Source organism: Papilio polytes, unplaced genomic scaffold (assembly GCF_000836215.1).
Source record: "Papilio polytes unplaced genomic scaffold, Ppol_1.0 DF822622.1, whole genome shotgun sequence".
Lineage (NCBI taxonomy): Eukaryota > Metazoa > Arthropoda > Insecta > Lepidoptera > Papilionidae > Papilio > Papilio polytes.
The window spans coordinates 1,673,385-1,699,506 of NW_013526582.1; the positions used below are offsets into that span (position 1 = coordinate 1,673,385).

A 26,122-nucleotide genomic window follows, 5' to 3' on the forward strand; every position below is an offset into this window, starting at 1 on the left:
GCGCGCCGAACCGCCCACTATTAAAGCGTTCCAAATTCAAATTCCACCTTTACACCCCGGCCGACCAATCGCAGCTCAAGTATTCAAATAAAGAACGCCAAAGCGACATTCAGCCGACCCCCATAAGGTTTCCTTAGCCAATAGGAACACGGGACTCCATGTTAGTCGGTTTTTTTCCCGCGCGACGGGCGTCGGGGAGACTGGACCGGCTCATTCGGCCGCGCGCCGCCCTGGCGTTCGTATCGCGCGCTCGCGTCACGAAAATGGATTGTGTGTGCACATGTGATCTCGATTCGGTGTAATTTTGTGACGGTACTGTTGCGGTGAAGCATGATGCCTCTCGCACCGACCCCTGTGGTGGCGGTGCCATCGAAGCCGAAGATCGGCTTCAGTATAGACAGTATAGTGGGGGGTTCGGAGCGGCCGCGGGCGGCGTCTCCGTCGCCTGGTAGCCCGGGGTCTCCGTCGCCGCTGGCTTCGCCGCGCAGTCCTTCGCCGCGGCCGTTGTTGCGGCCAAGCGCGTTGCCGGCGGTGTTCCCGGCGCCGGAGTTGAAGCGGCTGCCGTACCTGGAGGCTCAGAGCCATCACCAGCAGTTCCTGGCGCATTTCCAGGGCGCAGCGCTGGCCGCCGCGCTCGCCCACCAGCAACAAGGCTTTGGCGCACCGCTTCCGCCGCACCCTCCGCATCACCCCGCCGCCCCCGTGCCTCGAGAGTCTTACCAACTGTACCCCTGGCTGATCAACAGGCACGGCAGGATATTCCCCCACAGGTTCCCCGGAGGTAAGCAGTTAGAAAAATAACACAAACCATTAGGTGCACTACAAAAAAAATATATTGGATTTAAATGTGTCTTAAACGTATCGAAAAAAGAATTATTTATATTTTATTAGTGAAATTCTATAAACATGCCAAGCAAGGGTAATAACAGGCTTTGGTATACCAAATAAAATAATCTTACAAAGAATATATCGCATAATAAGTTTTGCGCTCTCATTTATTAATTTTTTTTTAATCTGTATTCTCAGTAATAATAATAAAAGATAAATAATATTTTTGGATATTTCCTCACAGATAATCATAAGAATTACAATTGCTTATACGACAATAAAGATTTTCTTTTTAAAAATAATTTTAAAGCTTTTAAAACCCCGATAGTTTAAAGCCGCCGGCAAAATAATCTTGTGATCAATTAAACTTTTAATTCTTTTTTCAAATTTTATAATGAGATAAAAGACGAATTGTTAATATTGAATAAGTTTTTTTAAATAAAGATACGTTGTATCACTATAGTTTTCGCACGCGACACCGTCCGTGGATTAAAAATAAACAAAAGTGATTAGCCTGTGTTATTCCAGACTATCCTCTACATCTACACAAATCTCCACTCTAACAAACTTCAACCTAAACATTCGCATTTATAATATTAGTATGAATAAAAACATATATTTGTAAACAATTAGTTTCTTACAATGTAGTTATCTGGAAGTTTACATAACATATATATGTTGAATAAAGATTAAATTATCGCAATAAGGTAGCTTATCCAAAAACAAGACGCAATTAAGATAACTTCTATCTGTGGACGCGGTCAGAATCGTTCACGCGGCGTTTATCTTAAAAAAAAAGAAAGTCAAATTTTGACATTTGACACAGAATGTTTTTTTTTTTATCGAGGCACAAGTCAACACTTACAGCCAGTATTAAATTAGTTTCTTTTTAAGCTACTACTAAATGTTTGTTAGTTACTAATATGCTTTTATATTTTATTGTCTTTTGTCAGTATCATATATTTACCTCATTCTTTAACGAACTAACCGTAGCCCGTGGTTTTGCACGCTTTGTTATTGTCCATTGATTTCTTTGGTAAATTATAATAAAGACTCAAGTTAAAAAATTAAAAAGTTAAATAATACTCTTATACTATTTTTCATATTAAACATCACAGCGTTTAATATTTTTTAAAAATGTATTTTTTTATATAGTATAAATCTTATCTGTACTATTATAATAAAGCGTAAACACACACTTCTTTGTTGCCTAAGATGTCAGCAATTACACCATATTTTTGAATAATTCTTTTTTAATAAAAGCCCTACACTTTCATCATGCTTTAGGCTATATATTTTCACGCCATTAAATTTAGGAGTAAATATTTTGGATAAAACCCCTAATGTGGGAAAGAGACCATAAGTTGTTGCCAACATCAAGAAAGAAAGATTGCTAAGGCTTGTCATGTCATGTCATTTTGATATTTACTTTTGACAATTTGACAAAGGTAAACAATAAAAAAAAAATTTCATAATTTCATGCGGATGAAGCCGCACGGGAACAGCTAGTATAGTATAAATCTTATCTCAGTAATATTATAAATACGAAAGTTTAGATGGATGTTTGTTAAAATTCACCGCATAAACGGCTGAACGGATCTCGATGAAATTGACACAGATGTAGAGGATAGTCTGGAAGAAAACATAGGCTATTTACTTTTTTATTTCACGCGAAATGAGTCGCCGGCGAAAGCTTGGATAATACGACATTTAAATCACGTCCAATTTCTGTGACAACCCTATAAAATAAAATGTTTTTTTTTTAAATATATTGCAATGTGTTTAATATGTCAAAATGACTATAATGACCTCATAATTATCAAAAGTAATTTAAAATCGATTTATTAAAAGATTTATAATCGGAATATAATTAATTTGTTAAAATTAAAATTAGTATTACGATGTCTATTTATAATTTGAAATCGTAAAGTTGTCAGTATAAGTAACTATAACTAGCAAGGGTCACCTTGTTTTGACCGTAAATGGAACATTCACATGTGTGTGTTAATTGCTGACGATTTGAAACGGTTATTCAATTTATCTTCTAATAGACGCCATCTTGTTTTTTAAATTTATGTCACGGCAAAGAATCGCCCGCGAATCCGTCGTCGAAAAAAAAAACAAAATTAATTAACCTATTTTTTCTTTAAGACTATCTTCTATATCTATGAAAAATTTCATCGAGATCCGTTTAGTAGTTTAGGCTACATCAAACAAAGTATACATTTAAACTTTCGCATTTACTAGCTTTCGCCAGCGACTCTGTCCGCGTAGAATTAAAAAAACGAAGTAGCCTATGTGTTCTTCCACACCATATTATACATCTGTGCCAAATTACATTTAAATCCGTTCAGCTGTTTAGGCTACAAACTCTAACAAACATCCATCCATATAAACTTTCGCGTTTATAATATTAGTAACAAGTACAATTAGTATGAAATAATTTTTTTTGTAACTTTTTAAATCACAATCGTTATAATCTGTTAAACGTAACATCTGTACTCGCGTGTTCCCGCGCTAAACGTCATCTGTCAGGGTAATTAAAAAGTTATTCTGTCACTATCTGTGCAACATTTAACCTCCACGGAGTTCTATTTCATAATTACTCCGCGTTTATTCTGATAACCTAAGACCTTATACATTGTAACTATCTTTCCATTAGTCGTAATTATGTAGCTGATAAAGAAAATGTTTATTATAAACTAATGTATTGGTTAATACAATTGATTTGTGTTGTGTTTTCCATATACAGTGTCAACTCCACCTAACGTCCCTCGAATTAACGACAAACTCCCTAAAGCGTCGAAATCAATTGGCTGTGGTTGGTTTAGCTTGTCTTCCATACTATACATAGCATTACCACTCTTCATAACGACCACAATTAAGTAATAAAAAGTGCCTTTTAAATTGCTAAAATTAATAAAACTGCGCAGCCGTGTACGTTCTTTTGTTCGCTTTATCGCGAAAATGGCTTAATATTGCAAGATATGAATAAAATAAGTTAAAAAGTGCAAAATAATTACTGGTGCAGCAAAAGACGTCCGACAAAATTTTGTTTATTTACGTAACTACTAGAAAACTACTAACACTATTTTGAAATAAACTTCTGAATTTTCTTATCTCCATTTAATAACTCTCTATAACGCCACCAAATGGACAGTCCCTTCAGTGTCGTTATAAAGAGTTTACACTATATATAATTAACTTGTTAAGTTTTTATGTTCAAAGATTAACGAACTAGATAATAAGAGTAAATTATAAATAATTTTTACATGTAATTGTATCGGAATTAAAAGTATAGCGAATAGTATTAACAGAAAGTGCATCTAATTTTATTAGATACTAGCTATTGCTCGCGACTTCGACCTCGTGAAAGTTAAAAATATAACCTATGTTACTAACAGATAAATTACCTTTCTAACAGTGAAAGATTTTTTAAAATCGGCCCAGTAGTTGTTGAGTTATTTCAAAATGAATTATTAATTATTCGATTATCAAAAATAAAATAACCGGTAATTTATCCAAGCACATCCCTACGCCACTTAGCAACGTGTCAATTCAGTAGTAATCGATTCCGCTACTAAAACCACCCTTGGAATGAAATTTCATTATCTGTGTAAATAAAAAAATAATGCATATACAGGGGTTGTTTACAAAGAAAATATTCAGCAAATAACCTTTCGGTGTCATCCAAAACGGGGACAATTGACTGCCAACCCCTCGTAAACTAACAATGTTATTTTTATGAACCCGCTACAATAAAATGCTGTTCAAATTTAATTAAACCGGCTTAACGCCCTTTTGTTAAAAAAAAATCAACACAATAGTAATGTAAGAGCATTGACAAAGACGCTTTGTGACAAGGCGGGAAAACGCCCGCGATTATGTGACGCCTTTGTTAAGGTTTTTGATAATTTCGGTAGTTATAGTGATGTTCGAGAGTAGATATCGAGGTTATTTATCGGTTTATCGTTTCTCAATTATTTACATTCGCTAATAAGTATTAGATAAAACTTCTAGATAAATACTAGCTGTCGCCCGCGAATCCGTCTGCGTGGAATTAAAATAAAATAAAAAAAGTAGTCTATGTGTTCTTCCAGACTATCCTCTATATCTATGACAAATTTCATTGAGATCCGTTCAGCAGTTTAGGCTACAAGCTCTAACAAACATCCATCTAAACTTTCGCATTTATAATGTTAGTAAGATTTTATTACGTGGTCATATAATAATGACAGGTTATAAAATATAACCGTAACACTAATTCTTTTCCTATTAAGGTACAATGCGGAATTGTCGTGTTGTCATTTATAGCCGCCATATTGTAGCAAATACTTGTCAGTTGTCACTAAGCTTTGTTAAACAATTGTTCAATTAAATTAATGTACTGTGGAATTGTAAAGTATTTATTACACACTTAAAGACTAACAATTATTAGTTGGTGGCCAGCAATATTAATGCCAACATTGTGTGAATTACAGCTGATTACTGAAACGATAAAATATGTAACAGCGTTTTTCGCGCGGGACGCTAGCAGCACCGAAAAATCAGAACCAAAAGTAATGGCGATTAAGAGATCTTACTACGCCCATAAAATTATAAACTCTGTTATACCAAATAAACTATATAAACCAAACAATTGGTCCTTCGAGCCGGATAAAATCACGCTTGAACACTGATTTCCTTTCTTTAACGTCTATAGATTGTAAGCGACGCTTACGATGCGTAATATTTGTTTCGTTTCAGTATTCGGCCGTTTGCAAGCTAAAAATAAAACGTTGATGACTTAAACTTGACATTATAAAACTAATAAAGTCATTTTAAAATAGTTTTGTATCGTAAAGTAATTTTGTTTTACTAAGCAACATAATGTTGGAAACTTTATAACACTTTTCCGTATAATTATCTTGTATAAATAATTGTTTTGTATTTGCGTGTTTATAAAAGTAAATAAAACCGATAATGTGAAAAATTAAGTATCATCGATAATTGCCCATCACTAGTAGCGTTGAAATGTTGGTAGTACTGAACGTCAAAACTTTGTTACGCGCTCTTTTTCTTAATTACCTCGATTGTTACCGGATGAGCTTTTTTAAGATCGAAAAAAAGAATTGAATAGGTCATAATTGGGTGTAATTCGAGACCACTTTGTTGGGCGAGTTGCTGTGGGATTAACAAACGTCCGCCATCTTGGACGCTAGTAGTGATTTACGTTTTAGGCACTTGAAGTATGGGCGGGAAATTATGATTAATTGTCGGTCTGTAATTACAGGGCCCCGTGTTTAAATACTCAGAGTATTTAAACGAGATGTTTGCTTTCGTGCGTATAAATGTAATTGTGTTTTCGTAATTATAGACTCCGTGTTGGTATGGTTTACGAAGATAGTAGATTAAGGGGTTGCCATGTTGCGTCATTTTTTTTATTACTACTTCATAATATAACAATGCAGAGATATATCGAGTTGTATTCATACCGCCGCGTTTCAACGTGGTCGAAATCTATTCAAATCTATTTCAGGCAGTAATCTCCGTGCTAGAGATTATTTAGATCTCTAACAGTTTTGGATTTATCTTCTTACATCCATCCATTAATCAATATTTATTTACATAGTTTCATACAAGCTTTCGCCTGCGACTCTGTCCGCGTGGAATTAAAAAAAAACAAGTAGCCTATGTTGTCTTCCAGACTATCGTCTACATCTATACCAAATTTCATCGAGATCCGTTCAGCAGTTTAGGCTACAAACTCTAACAAACATCCGTCCGTTTAAACTTTCGCATTTATATTACAAGCTTTCGATTGCGACTCTGTCCGCGTGGAATTAAAAAAAAGCAAGTAGCCTGTGTTCTTACGGACCGTTTAGCAGTTAGGTTACAAATTCTAACAAACATCCATCTAAACTTTCGCATTTATAATATTAGTAATATAAACATTAGTACTTATTATGTTAATAAGTTTGAATATAACCTCAAAAATAATGAAATTAATATCAGGTTCAATTACATAGTTTATTATCAACTCTTATTTATCGTTTATTATGATCCATGACCTAAGTACCGGTTTCAATTTAAAACAGAAGTTATTAAACATGGCGTCAGCGCATCTAATAACGAGATTTTAACAATCTATCTAAAAGCGCTTCACGTTTTAGAATTTATTATTAACTTTATGACAGCGCATTTGTATGTTCATTTTAAATTAGATTCACCTCTTTATGATTATGCTTGAAGCGCTTTATGGGAGACTTTAATTTGATTTGTTAACGGCTTTTATTTTAATTAATAATTTTAACGTATTGACACTTTCTCTACTTAAGTCCTATGTACTTACGGTTTTACGGTATTTTTGCCGTTTGTATTTGGAAGATGCGTCAATAATCTATACTATTATAATAAAGCGTAACAACACACTTCTTTGTTGCCTAAGATGTCAGCAATTGCAGCACATTTTTGAATACTTCTTTTTTTTAATAAAAAGCCCTACACTTACTTCACGCTTTAGGCTATATATTTCCACGCTATTAAACTTAGTTAGTAAACAAATTGGATAAAAACCTTAATGTGGGAAAGAGACCATAAGTTGCTGCCAATATCAAGGAAGCAAGATTGCCACGGATTGTCATCATGTCATTTCATTTTGACATTTGCAATTGATAAATTGACAAATGTTAAAGATAAAATAAAGTTTTTATAATTGCCTGCGGATGAAGCCGCATGGGGACAGCTAGTTAACTAAAATGCCAATATTTTAAAGTACCGATAAATTTTACCGGTTTTTTTCTAGTGATGTGACATGCCATTATTCGTCGTCAACATCTATGTCCGTTGTCTATGATTCGCTATAGATAATATATAATATAATTATCTATTAATGTAGTAATGGATTTATATTCTGTGACACTGGGGTCAGCAGAGATAAGAACATGTTTTGTAGAACCGTTTAGTACTTCTTGTAAATGAATGTATCGAGATAATAAACAAGTAATCTATATTAATATAATAAAGCGTAAACACACTTTGTGGCGTAGACAGCAATCATAGTATATTTTTGAATTTTTTCTTTAACACAAAACCCTGCATTTACGACACGCATCGGCTATTATATTTTCACGCTTTTAAACTTAGCGGATAAATTAATTGGAAAAAAACCTTCATGTGGGAAAGGTACCGTAAACCACAAGCTGCCAACATTAAGGAAGCAACGTTATTATCGTTACAGTAATTGTTGTCATACGTCTAAACCTTCGATGTTGTTTCTACATTTGAATTTTTCACGTGGATGAAGCCGCACGAGAACAGCTAGTAATTAATAAGACTGTCTATTAAAGTATGCTGTCTATTAAAGAGAATGGTGATTTATTTAAAAAGAAAGAGAAAATATAAAGAAAGGGATAGAAAATCCTCATCGTCAAATTATCTTGCATCAAAGGCGTGAATATATTTTTACTTGCTTATAAACCATCATTTGCGTAATGCGATGCACGCGAAATACGCATTTGCGTTGACGTATTATTATAATGTCGTTAACAACGATCACTGCTAAATGTTCATATTTATGCGGCCATTTTTTTTAATTAATCGCCGAGGCAGACCGCACGCGTCGAACGCCTTTGCCTTCCGTCGCGGTTGCGATTTTCAAAATGGCGGACATGATTACGCGCCCTTTTCAATCATTTTAGAAATTACTAGCTTACGCCTGAGACTCCGTCCGAGTGGCATTAAAAAAACAAAAGTGAGTAGGCTATATATTTTTCCAGATTATCCTCTACATCTATACCGAATTTCATCGAAATCCGTCCAGCCGTTTGGGTCTACAAACTCTAACAAACATCCATCCATCCATCTAAACTTTCGCATTTATAATATTAGTATAAAACCACAATTTTTAGTGAAGATTTTATTTCATAAATGTACATTAGAAAAGCAGTAGTAAATTTTAAATACGGTATTACAAATTTAAGATTAAAACTTCACTAGCTTTTGCCCCTGACCCCGTTCACATGGAATTAAAAATAGCCGACTATGTATTCTTCCAGACTATCTCCTCGTACATCTATGACAAATTTCATCAAGATCCGTTCAGCAGTTAACCTACAAACATCCATTTAAACAATCGCATTTATAATATTAGTTAGATTAACCGTTATTCATCCAATGATATTTTTTTAAATTCATTACCATACAAATATTCATTTAATAATTAAATAAATGTTTACGTAAACTACGACGCGATATCATTTAACCAATAAAGTAACAGAGTATATTGTAATTGCTTCTATAAGCAATACATTAATTAGCCAGAGACAAGCTTGAAAACAATTGATAACATCTTTATTACGTTATAACGTACAAGAGTACTTAATTGAAACAGAGAAAACGATAATATTGTCTATGTTTTAATTGTTACATGTTCGAACATGAGTACAGGTGTGTCAAATACTAACGTGTAAATGTCATAGAGTATAAAAAAATTCCTTGTGGAATGTAACCATAGAGTAGATAATGATGACCATGTAAAGGAAAAATTTTTTTTATGTTTTAACAAATACTGTAATTTTACTAATATAATAAATGAGAAACTTTAGATGGATGGATGTTTGTTAGAGTTTGTAAACTGCTGAACGGATCTCGATGTAACTTGACATAGATGGAGAGGATAGTCTGGCAGAATACAAAAGCACTTACATTTGTTTTTTTTTTTTAATTTCACGCGGAATGAGTAATAAAATAAAACAAATCACATAAGAACCTTTGCTGTTTACGTTAATTTTTTTTAATATTGGAATTGGCTTATTTAATGTGTATGAAAATGTAGTTTTCTCGTTTTTCAATTTGAAATTATTACTAACTAAACAATTGGTAATGAATTAAAGTGACTACTTCATATTTCTCGTAAGTTCTTGAAACAAGCCTTAACAATGAAGAAGGCTGTTGAGCGACGCTCGTTTAGCGGTAATCTGTGTTTAATTTTAATAGCCCCGCAATGAAAGGATACGTCTTTTAGTTTAAAAAAAAGAATCTCTTTTTAATATGTACAAAAGTAACACTGTAAAAAAATATATGCTATTATAATTCTTATTGTATCTTATTTCATCTGAACAGCGCACGCACTCTTTGTTTAGTCAAATTTTTCGCACTTTGTTTATCGCACAACTGTTTCCGCTTCGATTCCTATAAGTTTATATGGAGGTACACTACTCGATTTTTAGTGCAACTAAATAGTTAAATTGGCTGCAAAACAATCGACAATCGCACACATTTGCGATAGTTTAGTCAACGGTGTGCGCCTGCTCTTAATTCTGAAGTTCAGATATCATGTTCTGTTCTACTTTTCTAGAACATAGATATTTCTTTTTTCTTAAAAGTCAAAAAAGGGGGAGTAATGTATTTTGGTACGCATGTTTTTCAACAATGAAAACTTAGTCTAAATTAAAAATTGACAAACAAGCACGGGGCCACTTTTATACGCTGAAATATTGAAGTGACAGATGCTCGTAGACATCCGAAAAAGTAATATTCCCTACCTATCATCGAAGATGAGGATAATTGCCCTTCCTATATATCCACCTTCGTCAATACTTTCCCTTCCCAACACCAACCTCTGGTTACTATTGTTAACAAATCCTTTCTCATTACAGTTAAGTCAAATGCCTTTAGAATCCTTAACAGTCGAGTTACAAATTCTTCTCCAATACTATTATAGGCCTATTTACAGTGTTAGAGCCCTTTTTAAAATCTTCGCACGAATGTGCCGGTTCGCCCGGTGTAATACGAAGACCACACAGAAAACAGGCGTGAAGTGGAAGCAATTACGCGTTTCGTCTGATGAGTGTGAAGCCGGCGGCCCAATTTTAATCCCTTTCCCTTTCGACCCTTTTCTTAAGATGATGGGAAGGAAAAGTGGATTTGACAGTGGAGGAAACGCATAGGAAGGGGGAATGTCCTCGTTATGTGCGTCTCCTCCTCCGTCAATTAAGGGTTAGGCAACGCATCTGCAATTATGGATGTTTATGGACAGCGGTCGCTTTCCATTCCGGTGGATTCAGGTGGCCGCTTGCTCGTTTGCCACCTTATATTCTAGAAAAAAAAAAATTAACATATCTTTCTTCACAGGTCCAGATATCCCCGGATTCCTGCTGCAGCCGTTTCGTAAGCCGAAACGGATCCGGACGGCGTTCTCTCCATCACAACTTCTGAAATTGGAGCACGCGTTCGAAAAGAACCATTACGTGGTTGGAGCGGAGAGAAAACAGTTGGCACAAGCACTCAGCTTGACGGAGACGCAGGTACGTTGACTAACGCTTTAACCACACATTACGTATTATGTTTTTTTTTTAAAGACAAAGAAAGAAGTTTCAGAGTTTAATAAAGTCAATCCGACTTAAACTTTAAGAAGTATTACCTTCTCAAATGCCATTAAAAAGCTACATTATCACTTATGCCCGGTTGCTGAAATTTCGATATATTTTATAGTTTCAATTAAGTAAAACTCAAGTTACGTTTTTCGGAAACGCAATTTATGAAACAATCGAACTAAAAAACACTAACGAGTGGTTAAATGTCCGTAGGAAACTGGCCATTAGTACCTTTAGCTATGTTTAAGTTTTTTTTTTAATTTCGCGCAGACCGAATCGCTGTCAAAAGCTAGTTTCATAAGTGCTAATAAGTTTCTATAATAGTACCTATTTTCTGTACATTGTAAGTGTTGCAATACTTTTTTTATGTAATTATTCTCTGTTTGAAATTCAATGGTAATTTCATACTTTGGTATTTAGTGAATGCAATAATTAACTTACGCGCCCTTTTTCGTTAATAGATACATTACTATATTAATTAAACCATAACTAGTGATGTTTTTATATCGATTACAACAGGACTTGACACTAACTTGTAATGGTCTTATGTTTAATATGTGCAGTTTTTCTTGTTTTTTTTTATTAGATCGCCAATGTTTTATTTGTTGTTCAGAGAAATGATAATTAGGCTTCTTAATTTTGTGTTAAAAATAATTAACCCATAAATGCACGATTTTTTCTTTTTAAATACCATAAAATGAAACTGGTAGTAAATTAAACATACATTAAGAAAAAAAAAAGAGAAAAAAACGTTTTTACTAAATAGTCTATTGGGTAAGAAAGAAAAGACTCATGTATAAATGCATTATCATGCATTTAAGGGTTAAAAAGGGATTACAATGTAGAGAATTATCATAAAATAACGAAGTACTAACTTGTGCCCGCGACTCCGTCCGCGTGAAATAAACAAAAAACAAAATTAAGTAGCATGTGTGTTCTTCCAAACTATCCTCTACATCTGTACCAAATTTGATCGAAATCAGCCGTTTAGGCTACAAACTCTAATTTCTCAATTAGTGTCATTGAAAATCTTACTAATATTTCAATGCGAAAGTTTAGATGGATGTTTGTTAGTGTTTGTAGCCTAAACTGGATCTCGATGAAATTTGTCATAGATGTAGAACAGTCTAGAAGAACAAATAAGCTACTATTGTATTTTTAATTCCACGCGGACATAGTCGCAGGCAAAAGTAACAATATTTAGCAGGAATGCAATGAAATCTCGAGTAAAAAAAAAGGAAAATGTTTACTACATTTTTCAAATATTTCCCGCCATTCAATTTTCGATCGATAATTTTTTCTCAACCACACCTAATCGTATTTACTTAGCCAGTTAACGACGGCTTAATTAAACGGTATGTTTAAAACATTAGCTGACTTATAAGACGATCGTGTTTTTGCCCAACAGACGTTTTGCTGGTTCAGTCCATAACTGTTTTCACTATAGAAAAGTGTATACTTAACTAATATCTCATTAAAAATATCATATAGCTATGGGATTTCGATTATAATAAAACGTAAACACACACTTCTTTGTTGCCTAAGATGTCAGCAATTACAGCATATTTTTGAATAATTCTTTTTTTAATTAAAAGTCCTACACTTACGTCACGCTTTAGACTATATATTTTCACGTCATTAAACTTAGGGGGGAAATTTTTTGGATAAAAAAACTAATGTGGGAAAGAGACCATAAGTTGCTGCCAACATCAAGGAAGCAATGTTGTCATCATGTCATGTTTTGACATTTGTAATCTGACAAATGTAATAAAATAAAATTTTCACAATTCATGCGGATGAAGCCGCACGGGAAAAGCTAGTTACGTAATAAATGTAAGTCCAACAAAATAAAAACAATTAAAAATGTATATAAAGGTCTCAATAATCGAATTATGAACAGTAAACATTTAACATTAATATCTCGTTTGATACGGACGGACGTACAGGCAGATGCCTGATGCTTGTAATTTAGTTAATAATATAAAATTACTGCTATCGTGTATAACCTGTCTTATACCTTGTTGTGGTTGCGATTGGGAAGAGCGAAAATATATTTAAGTTTCATGGTTCCGTACTTAATAAAATTAAAAATAAATTTATTACTTTCTTTAAATTAAAATTGATCTTATGAGAGCGATTGTCGATTGTTTTACGGCCAATTCAACTTTAGGACAACTAAAATTGAGTATAGTGTAACGATATAAGTTCATAGGAAACAAAGCGCGATAATACAGTTGTGCGATAGTTCAGTCAAAGATGTGAGTGTGCTCTAAATCTTAAAAACATACTTAATCAACGGTGTAATCATTTCGTTAAGAGTAATGTTAGGACTACTACGTGTTAGCTGTTCATATAAAAATTTACTTACATATTTTTTTATATGTCTAGAAAAAAGTTATTAAATAAATTGACACTTATTTAGGCCTTAATTTACAATGTAGTTTAATTGTTGCTTTCCAAATTAAAAAAAAATATTCGAAACCATTTTTGTAAGGATCCCTAAAATTATTGAAAGGTTTTAATAAGGTTGTTAGGGCATGTGAAAAGCTATACTTGTTTTGTGGACTATTGAGTTGATAATTTGTACCCTGTTTGTTGGTGTTAAGTTTTTTCAAGTTACAATAAGCAATGTTGGTATTAACTTGGTGTTTCATCAATAATGACCTATAATACTTGGGTATTCGATTCCAGTTGGATTAGGTTTACACTTGACATACATTTGGATTGTAGCCCTCAATAACTGGACTGGCTTTCAAATGGTATACTGTGAACACTACCTGGGGACAGTAAGTCCATACAATTTATGTCTGACATGGATAATTTAATAAAAAAATCAGTATATTACATAGAAGGTTAACAATAAAATAGATCGTACTAATATTATAAACTAGCTTTAGCCCGCGACTCCATCCGCGCGGAGTTAAATAAAACACAAGCAAGTAGTCCATGCCTAGCACATCTATGCGAAATTTCATTGAGATCAGTTCAGCAGTTTTGACTACAAACTCTAACAGACATCCATCCATCCAAATATCTAAAATTTTAGCATTCAAAATATTAGTAAGATAAAAAAGTTTGGATGGATGTTTGTTAGAGTCTGTAGCCTAAACTGCTGAACGGATATCGATTAAATTTGTCAGAGACGTAGAACAAAGTCTGTTACTTTTTTTTTAAATCCGCAGGGACGGAATCGCGGGCGAAAGCTAATATAAAATAATATAGAAGATACTCTACACTATTGATTCAAATATGTCTATAGATATTGGCGCATGCCCAATGCACCCCCGTCTCCCCTAGGGGCGGGGCTGTGTCAACACTACCCCCTACAGGGGGTGAGATACGCCTCTCATGTCTCCGTATAATACCACCGTATAAAAGATTCCAGCTAAGATGAATCTTAAATTATTATTAACAAGGAAAACTTCAAGTAATTTAAGTTTCCTAATACTTTAGATTAAGTTTAAAAATTCAAATTAAAATCAACTTGAAATAAGTACATTAGAACTTGTCCCATGCAAATTAAGTTAACAATAAAACTAAGGTTGAAATAAAGTTATCAAACGTCAACTTGAACAAGTTATATTTGCTTGTTAAAAAGTATTACAATATGCAAATTATAATTACTGGCATCATTGTGATTTTTTCCATTTTTTTAAAAAGTAAAAACCAAAAATTTATTACGAATAAAAATAACAAGAAAACATAATTTAATTTAATGTTTCTTGATTAATGGAATATTTTATTACTTACTAGCTGTTCCTGTGCGGCTTCATCCGCATGAAATTACGAAAATTTTATTTTATTGTTTACATCTGTCAAATTATCAATTACAAATGTCAAAATAACATGACATGATGACAACCTTACTTCCTTGATGTTGGCAACTTATGATCTCTTTCCCACATTACGGTTTTTATCCAAAACATTTACCTCCTAAGTTTAATGGCGTTAAAATATATAGCATAAAGCGTGACGTAAGTATAGGGCTTTTTATTAAAAAAATAATTATTTAAAAATATGCTGTAATTGCTGACATCTTAGGCAACAAGTGAGTGTTTACGCTTTATTATAATAGTATAGACTGGCAAAAATTAAAAATATATTGAAAGTCTATTATCGTTAAATAACGTATAACCGTTATGTAAAAACGGATATCAGTTATAACAGTTGACAATAAAAAATCCTTTACAATACCGAAATAGGGATGTGTGCTCGTAAACGACCGTCGATTTGCAACGGAAGTCGACCAGCTTCCGGATTTGACAACCCTAACATAGATTGCAATAAAATTTTATGTACTTTACTCTCTATATATTATGTTAATTTATTGATTTTAATTTACCATTAATAATAATGTTATTTTGTAGGCATTTTGTAATTTTAATTGATTATTCGTTGTATGAAAAATATTCAACGGAAATAGGCAAAGGTGCAAGATGCTTACAGCCACTGTATTAAAAAAAAAGATATTTCATTAATGGCTTCTCTTAGCTAATTGTAAATTAATTGTATTAAGCTTCAATAGCCTAATGGTCTGGGGTACGGACTACCGATCTTACGGTCTAGGGTTCGAATCCCGCTATTCGACTATTGTCGTAAACCATATCCTAGCACAAACCTAGAGCTTACTAGGAAGGTTAAAGGAAATATTACTAAATTAACAAAAATCTACTAATATTTTTACACAAAAAATAAAATAAAATGAAATATAATAAATAAATCCAACGTGTAAAATATGTTATGGAAATATCGGATTATGTTACATTATCTGACAGTGACTTCATTTATAAGCTATCTGACCCTCTATCAGCCAGTAGTGGGACAAGCCTTTAATGTTTCAATTTAAAAATAGTGTTACTAAAATTTAATTAAGAAAATCTTAAATTATTTTTTCCTTAAAATGCACATTTTAATGAAAGAAAAAGCATAATAAAATTGACATATTACATATCGTTTTTTCTAAAATAAACATTATTTTATTACTATTACTTTCCCCTAATTTTGTCATCTTCATGTATGGATTGGCAGCAACTGATGTCAACTCCGAAAAAAATCTTACACAAGCCAATTATTTTTTAATTTATTCATAAAATAGCATCACATAATTTTCTATAGAGTATTTATTATCCGACTACTGTATAAAGTAAATGTTCACTAACCAATTATAATATACAATAGACTTCATTATTAACCGCCTATTGACACTTTAGTGCGATATTAAATGTCATGCCGTCTCTTTCTAAGCAAACATTCCGTCTCTTTCATTTAAGGAGGTTGGGGGATAATTGTACTCTTTGTATTAGAATTCTTTGTTTATTGAGTTGCCAGTGCTGTTTTTTTTTATTAAATTGATAGAAAGTAATGGTTATGGTGTTTAAAATTATTGACATAAGTTATTTATGCATATCTAAAAATTTATATCAATTTAAAAAAAACTCGCTGGAACTACGAGTATGAGTTGGTGTTGACAGTTATTTTATTTAATTTCTATGTAAAACATCAAAGACTATTTTGAGCAAGGAATAGATTACAAACGAGCTCATAATCATACTAAAAGCGCGTACTCTTTTGACTAAACTATCGCACAACTGTTTAGTCACGAGTTGATTTCCTATGAGCTTATATGCGCACTCTACACGATTTTCAGTTGTGTAACTAAACAGTTAGAATTGGCTGCGAAACAATCGACAATCGCACAACAGTTGGCGATATTTTAGTCAAAGATGTGAGTCCGCTTTGAGTCATGGTAATATAACTTTTAAATCGAAGAATTAACCCTTATTCCTTTGGGTCGCAATATAATTATAACCTAAAATTATTCAGCAACACAGTTACCAAAATCTCCATAACATATTTCTCTCGGGATAAATGTACAAGAATAATACGCTATAAAAAGACTCGACAGCCCTACATCTCGTTAAAATTGCGAATGTCTAACAACCCCAATTTGTCGCATCGTATCATCTCTTTCCATCTCATGCAGCTATCCCTCTCGCACGCTAATGGATCGACAATAAAGTAATATACGGATAAATAGCTTTCCGCTTAAATTTTGGCCCAATTCACGCTCTACCCCTTAATTGCCGCATCTCCCCTTTCGAATGCTATCTCTTTTGTTCTCGTAGGAAATCGTATATCCGTCTCATGCGCTCGCTAATCCGTCGGGGTAGAGTATAATGGGGTATATAAGTACTTAATCGTATTTCTGGGCATGTTTTGAATGCCCTCTATTTATTTAGTGCGGGTAGCGTTTCCCCCTTCTATTAAACCATTGTTAGCACGTTCAGGGAAAGTTGATCTTTGAAATTGAGTAGCTTGTTATATTTTTAGGGTGCGTTTTAAAGTGGTCGGGTAATAGTCATATAGCAGATGCGTTATTGCGTTATTTCGCTTATTGTTAAATTTGCAACGGATCGTTATAATTGTTTAATGGCTTGTTTGGTTTATTGCTTAGTTGGGAACGGAAATCCTTTGTTCATGTATTTTTATGTTATCTTTTAGTGTCTAGAAATCTAGATTCTTTTTAGAGAATCGAAAAATACCTAGATTATAATTCCATTCCACAAAGTAGATTTTTCTGTGATTTTTTTTTCGTCTTATCTTACATATATCTTTAGCATGTCGTAAGTATTAAATTACATTGTGCATAAACATAAATATATCAAAAGTAATAAGAAATCTCACCCTAATGGTGATAAAACTTGTACCACCCTCAGAGATGGGAATAGGTTCATGACGGATGAGTTAACCCTGCTCGACAAATGGGCCTATGGGACGTGTAGCTGCAATTTAGGGGATGAGATTTCAGATTATCTTTTCAACATTACATGGTATTTATATGTATGGCTCCTACGTAAACTACCGTATGTTTAGAATGTAAATTTCAAAAGACACATTTTTAAATGCGAAAAATCAGAAGTGTGAATGGATGGATGTTTGTTAGTTTGTAGCCTAAACTGCTGAACGGGTCTCGATTAAATTTGACATATATGTACAAGATAGTCTGCAAGAACACATAGGTAACCTAATTTTGTTTTTTTTTTTTTTAATTCCATGCAGTGGAGTCGCAGGAGAAAGCTAGTATTACAAACAACCAAAATAATTAATGAAATAGTTCTTTTTTAAGGAATAAATAAAACACTATTTATTGACCAATAAATCACAAAAAAACTGAATTTATTTCTTTTAGTCACATTGGTTGTTTTTTAACGTTAATTTAAAATTTGACACACAAATTCGTTTTTACTACGTTAAGTTAAAAATATCCAGTAAGCTATTAATAGTACAATTAAGGCTTACGATATAAAGCGATCGTCTATTATTCAATTTTATAGTAAACTAGCTGTTCCCGTGCGATTTCATAAGTATAAAATTATTTCATTGTTAACATTTGTCAAATTCTCAATTGCAAATGTCAAAATGACATGACATGACAAAACTTGGCAATCTTGCTTCCTTGATGTTGGCAGCAACTTATGGTCTCTTTCCCACATTAGGGTTTTTATCCAAAATATTTACCACCTAAGTTTAATGGCGTGAAAATATTAGCCTAAAGCGTGACGTAAGTGTAGGGCTTTTTATTAAAAACAGAATTATTAGAAATTGCTTTAATTGCTGACATCTTAGGCAACCAAGAAGTGTGTGTTTACGCTTTATTATAATAGTATAGATTAAATGTTTAAGGATAGTAAAGTAGATGTATGGATTAATTTTATTATGCTTACTAATGAAATCTACGTATTTTATGATGTAATGGGTACGCTTCTGTTAAAACCCTATCCGTTTTCGCACCTTCCGCGCATCTTTCATAATTTTATTACGTTGGCAACTTACATTGTACCAACTTAACATCTCGAATACCTTCATGGTACTGTATTTAGGAACAGTAAATCTGCATTTTACGGCACTAAAATATAGTCTCGAATTCAAGTTAATAACGACCTTAATACTTTGTGAATAATGCTAAAATCGCTTAATGTAACCTTTAACATATCATTTGGATATTACTGTGAGGTTTCTTTGTTCAAATATTGCATTTAAAATGTAGTTAAATTTGTAATTTACGAGTTGTTCGTTCGCACATGAGACGCTAATGATTGGTTGCTTGCGTGTTAGGTTGGTGACACATTGGACACTAATAATGTGGTATAGATAAAAAAATGTATAAATTGTCTTTGTAAGTTTATGCACGTATGTTATCTATTTAATTACAGGAGCAATATCTATCCTACTAATATTATAAATGCGAATGTTTAGATTAATGGATGTTTGCTTGAGTTTGTAGCTTAAACGGTTAGACGAATTTCGATGAAATTTGGCAGAGATGTAGAGCATAGTCTGGAAAACATATACTATTTACTTTTTTTAATCCACGTGGATCTCTTTCGCACTTATAATATTAGTAAAATTGGAATAGTGAAGTTAACTTTGGAATAATATTGTATCAAGTGTATCACAACCTTTATAACCGTAAACGTAAACTTGCAGGTGCAAAGACAGATGCTCTATTGTTCATAGAAAATAGTACTTTATAATAATATGCGTAAAGTGTAATTTACATAAACATTATTAATATTAACAATAAATATAAATAAACGTTGAAACAGACAGAAAGACGGATAAATCATTGCAATGTGTTAAACATCGTATTACATTAACAATTATTAATGAGAATTATTTAAATATGGTAATAAAGTTAGTTACATGGAACGGTGAATGTAATTTATAAGAATACTAGCTGTTCCCATGCGGCTTCATCCGCATGAAATTGTAATCGTCAAATGTGAAAATTCAGATGCATAAATGACAACCTTGCTTTCTTCATGTTGGCAGCAACTTATGGTCTCTTTCCCACATTAGGGTTTTTATCCAAAATATTTCCCTAAGTTTAATGGTGTGAAAACATATAGTCTAAAGCGTGACGTAAGTGTAGGGCTTTTTATTAAAATAAGAATTATTCAAAAATATGCTGTAATTGCTGACATCTTAGGCAACTAAGAAATGTGTGTTTACGCTTTATTATAATAGTATAGATAGATATATCGTGGAAAATATATTTTAAAGTTAACACTAGACTGTCTTTTTAGTGTCTAAAAACATATATGTTTTGAAATGGTGTATTTCAAAATGTTTACGCCAAAACAGTTGTATCTTGGTATTTTTGTATGCAAAGAAATAATTCCAAAACGAATCTTCCAATTTCAAAAATTCTTACATCGATAAAAAGCTATATTATAACTTAACATAAGCTATATTTATTACTATCTGAAATGTTTCAATAAATATAAATTCTCTAAAATCATCTTTATTACGATGAAGGAAAATATCTTGATGGACATATCGGCGAAGAAATTCAAAGATATGTGTGAAGTCAACCCGCAGTGCAGCGTAGTTTACTATGGCCTAGTTACCTCTTAACTTAGGGCAGGCTTCCCCTCAGTGGGGACGTACAGTGAGCTGGTAATGATGATCAAATACAGTCATCCACTTGCCCTTATCCCTTATGGAGGGTCGGCACAGTATGTGCTGCTCTTCCATACATCTCTATCAGCCGTCATATCTGAATCCACCTCTTTCTTAAGCATATCCTCTTTCACACAATCCATCCACACTTTCTTCGGTCTTCCTCTTCCTTTGTAGCCATCCACATTCAATCTTAACACTTTCTGGTTTATGTCCCCATCATTTCGTCGCATAACATGTCCATACCACGCTAACCTTTTGCTTCTCAATTTCTCCACCACTGGCGCTACTTTCAAACTTCCTCTAATGTACACATTCTTAACTTTATCCATTCTTGTCACACCACACATCCATCTTAACATACGCATCTCAGCCACAGATTTGATGATGATCATGATCAAATACAGTAATGGTATAAAAGGTAGAACGTTTTAACTTCTTATTTAAAATAATGTCATAAGTTTTTATGATATAGTACTTTTACGGAAACAAAATCGCAGGCAAACATCTAATCTTACTATTGTTATAAACTAGCATTCGCTTGCGACTCCGTCCGCATGGAATTAAAAAACAACAAAAGTAAGTAGCCTTTGTCTTCTTCCAGACTATCCTCTACATCCATACCAAGTTTCATCGAAATCCGTTCAGCCGTTTAGGCTACAAACTCTAACAAACATCCATCCATCTAAACTTTCGCATTTATAATATTATTAAGTATGATGCGAATGTTTAGATGGATGTTTGTTAGAGTTTGTAGCCTAAACTGCTGAACGGATCTTGATGAAATTTCGCACAGATGTAAAGGATAGTCTGGAAGAACACATAGGCTACTCACTTTTGTTTTTTTTTTTAATTCCACGAGTACAGACTCGCGGGCGAAAGCTAGTTTTTCTATAAGTTCATGGTTCGAAGATCGGCTATTTCCGTACACGCACGATTAACCATAACATAAAGGGTGACATAGGATGTTACTAAATTGATATTTGATGTCTATATGTCGCTAATGTACCGTGAATACTAATCTAATTTTGAATAGGGAATCCCCTTTGTAACGCCACTTTGTTCACATTTTTATACCATCTTTTGTCTCTTTCTGCATTTGTCCTTGTCTTTATAAAATTCTCATGTATATTTTATCTATTTGTGAAAATATTGCAGTTTTCTTGCTTTCTTCTGATAACATTCGTAAATTATATTACACAAGCTTAAAAAAGTAAATAGGTAGTCTGTGTTCTTCCAAATTATCTTTTATGTCTATGCCCGTTCAGCAGTTCAGGCTACAGACCAACAAACATCCATCTAAACTTACGCATTTATAACAGACTAGTTGCTCGCGACTTCGTCTGCGTGAAATTAAAAAATAGTGAATATAGCCTATGTTACTCACAGATAAATTACCTTTCTAACGGTAAAAGAATTTTTGAAATCTGCACATTAGTTTTTGAGTTATTTCAATACATACAAAAATACAAATCTTTCGTTTTAACTTTAGTAAAAACTAGCTGTTGCTCGCGACTCCGTCCGCGTGAAATTAAAAAAAATAGTAGAAATATAGGCTGTTAAACATTGACACCATAGGTTTTTAACGGTGGAAAAAATGTTGAAATCGGCCTAGTAGTTTTTGAGTTATTTCAATACATACAAAAATACAAATCTTTCCTCTTTATAGTTTTAGTATAGATTACCATTTTTATTAAATCCTATCAACACAATAATGCAATTTGCTCGCTTTACGAATGTTCCGATTGCAAGAAATTGCTTGATATCAAATCGATTTACTTTATTTTCACGTATAACCATGTTATAAATTATTTTTCTCATATTTTCCGTTATCGGCGAAATGAAACTTAGATTATTTTCAAAATTACATGTGTAATAATCTATACATATAATAAAATTGGACCGTCTGTTTGTAATATCAATCCAGATCCAGATTTCGGAAAGATGATGTATTTGTCGTTGCTGATAACGAAAATCGCAACTAAACTTTAGTCTGTCTATCTGTCTGTCCGCAAGCCGCGGTTATTCCGGGTAATCTCCGAAACGGCTGATTTTGACCGAACTTTCACTGAAGGGTAGCTGACATAGACGGGCATATTATATCTTAATATTGCGTGGACGAAGTCGCGGGCATTAACTGGTATTTTTAAAAAGCACAAATATACTTTCATAGTACTGTTAAAATGCTAAAGTTTGTATGGATGATTGTATATCTCCAAAACATCTTAATAGATCTCGATGAAAGGCATAGATGTAGAACATAGTCTAGACCACGTAGGCTACGACTTTTTTTAATTTTGCACAGATGAACAAAAAAATCTTTCTTACAATTTAAAACACACCATAATATGATAGCAATAAAGCAAAAATAACGTTAAGTAAAAGCTAACTGCAATTCCCTTTGCCAGAATTTCGTATTGCATTTATAATTTTTCAAAAGCACTGCCGACGGCGTCTTGAATACATTTCACGAGCCATTACGTTCGTGACAAATAGCGTCACAAGATGGCGGATGTTTTTTTGAGCGGGAAAAGCTTTTGTGAGCGTTTGGAAAATTATCTATGGTTTTCGTTCAATGTTATCGAGGGGGTGTTTCGCAAAGGGTGACTTTTGTTATTCTTTTTGATGACTTCATATATATAAAATGTTATGTGAAACGTGTGTATAATCTATGTCAGATTTTTTATGTATAGTATTTTTAATGTACAGTCAGCTGCTTAAATACTCATATGTATACGTTTCCAAAAATTCAAGAACTCGAATATGCTATCGGTTTCAAAAATTTTAATCTACGAATTCTTTGTTTATTTTGTTGACTGTACGTTACATTTGGCATCTCTAACTTAACCTAAAAATCTATTCCGAATATGTATTCAATAAAACCTTCTAGATTGTACTCGATTTTAAATATATATTCCTTGTCTCCAGGTGAAAGTTTGGTTCCAAAACAGAAGAACGAAACATAAAAGAATGCAGCAAGAAGAAGAAGCAAAAACTGGCACCAAATCTGGTTCCTCTGGTAGCAAACCTGATGATGGGAGCCAGTTCAACAACTCTTATGACGAAGATGAAGAATTAATCGACATGGATATGGATGACCTAAGTGAGAGTGAAAATGAGACGTAGAATAGTGATAGACAGGACTATGTAAATATTATTTATAAGCAAATTATTCTTATTTATTTCAATACTAATCTATTAAGGCGTCTCGTAATTAAATCATTCCTTATTTATGTTGGACAGATTCAAATTAGACAACGACTCCGATAAAAAAAAAATAACGAATTCAAACATCAATTTGTTTCAATTCATTGCGCGATCATTTATTTAATTCTAAACAAGTAACCGTGTCATTAAATTAACGGGATTCAAAATGGCGTCAGAACGATTCTTGTTAGCGCGTCACGAATTATTAGATAACAAAATTGGGGTCCATTATAATAGTTTGGGGGTATTAAATTAATTAAAAACTCCTTTGATGCGTTCTTCTAGTGATGTGGGTATAATTAGATGGTTTGATTTTAAATGCTGATTATGGTTTGGAGCTGTCAACGTTAGAGTGGGACGGGTATAGGGTAACAATAAGAGTGAGTGAGAGAGTTGATAGTCTATGGTTAGCATCGTTTGTGGGCTGTTATTAAGAGATGTGTATAGGTCGGTATCAGGCGCTAGCATCGCGTCCAGTAATTGCTCGCGACGAAATCAAATTGTTTTTAAACTGTTGACGATTGTTCCGGACGGCTATTTGTCTATGGCCAGTATTAGCGATTATGATCTCACGTTCTCGTTTGTTTTTGACATGTATTGTGAGATTGTTTCACGAAGTCATTTAACAATGTCAAAATATAGGAACGCACGGATAATTTAATGTACAATATCGGTTTTCGTTAAGATGGTTAACCTTCTATTATGTGGTTACGTAGATGATTTGATTACATTTGTAAAATAAAAGAAAATATCTCGAATTTCTTTAGTAAACATTTTTACACAATCAAGTACTTAATATTTTATTTAAAATATTACAATAATTATTATCAGTGCATCGTCAACCTTATTACTAAATGAAATTCAATAAAAGGGTAACACTAAACCTCAATTACTATACTGGCAACACCGCCACCCACGTGTCAACGCGGAAACGTCAAGCGACGCCATTAAAGTTGCATTTTTAATTAGTGGCAGGTATTAAGCGACCATTGTTAAATTAATCGTTTAATTTGAGGTCGCGGGAGCGTGGCGGTCGGCCGTGTAAACGCAATAACTTGCCCAGCTAAGGCATTGTTTGGAATTCTTAAAGTCGACTAATTGGCGAATTTCTTGTTTAGTATCGATTTTATTGATATAAGTATACGTTGGGTATAAAATTACAGAGAGAATTGCAATGATTGAAATTGTTTGCTTATGAGAATGTTTAAAATTGAAGACATCTTAATGACGTCATTGTATTTGATCTCTTGTTATTGGAGTGTATTTGTATAAATAAATCAAAACAAATGAATCCCAAGTTGCTTTTTTTCTTTTGTTTTTAATAAGTCATAATATTAGGGAGGCGCGGCACTGCCCTGTCAGGCCAGAAATTAATATCTTTAAAAAAATATTAAAATAAAGCTATACTAGCTTTTGCTCGCAACTTCGTTCTGAATAAAAAACTTAATTATTAATATAGCTTATGTCATTCAGAGATTATGTAGCTTTTTAATGGTAGAAGAATTTTTTTAATCGGTTCAGTAGTTTTTGAGTTTTTCCGTTACAAAATACAAATCTTTATAGTTCTGTTATTTGGCTCTTTTACAGTCGCGCACAAAAGTGTTTTGTGACGTTACCTATTCGCTAATGAAACCTAGATTCCATTTTCAGCTCAATTAACTTTGAATCGATAGATTTACTTCATTAACTGTTTCCGATTAGCAGCCATGTCGCGTTTTACGATCTATTCTTTGAATATAGACTTTTTAATTACTTACATCTTGCTATTAACTCGCTGATTATGATTTACTAGCTTTAGACTGCGACTACGCATGGAAAAAACAAAAAGTGGCTTATGTTCTTTCAGACTTTCCTCTACATTTATGCCTTTCATCGAGATCCGTTCAGTAATTTAGGCGTCTTTAACATCTTTTAATATTAAGTATAAATGCGAATGTTTAGATGGATGGATGTTGGTTAGAGTTTGCAGCCTATACTGCTGAGCGGATCTTTATGAAATTTGGCATAGATGTAAAGCATATTATGGAAGCGTATAGGCTACTTATTTATTTAATTCCACGCGGACGATGACACCGGTGACAGCTAGTTTATAATATTAGTAAGATTATTTTTTTATCGGAGTCCTTGTTTTTCGTAATTTACGGTTACCTGATAAGGTTTATTTCATCAGCCTTTGTCACTGGATATAGGCCTTTTAAACTATTTGCCAAAATTGGCCCTTCACAGTCAGAAAAGGCCAATTATGGCAAAAGTTTTTTTTTGAATTCTTA

General features: G+C 33.2%; 1 protein-coding gene across 1 annotated transcript; it reads left to right on the forward strand.

Moving 5' to 3' along the window:
• The first annotated feature begins 214 nt into the window (after window positions 1-214).
• LOC106105889 (homeotic protein empty spiracles-like) lies at window positions 215-25,292 on the forward strand. The gene is made up of 3 exons (XM_013286345.1): window positions 215-781; window positions 10,942-11,114; window positions 23,574-25,292. The coding sequence occupies exons 1-3, from the start codon at window positions 331-333 to the stop codon at window positions 23,769-23,771; spliced, it is 822 nt and encodes a 273-aa protein (XP_013141799.1). The 5' UTR covers window positions 215-330; the 3' UTR covers window positions 23,772-25,292.
• The last annotated feature ends 830 nt before the right edge of the window (window positions 25,293-26,122 follow it).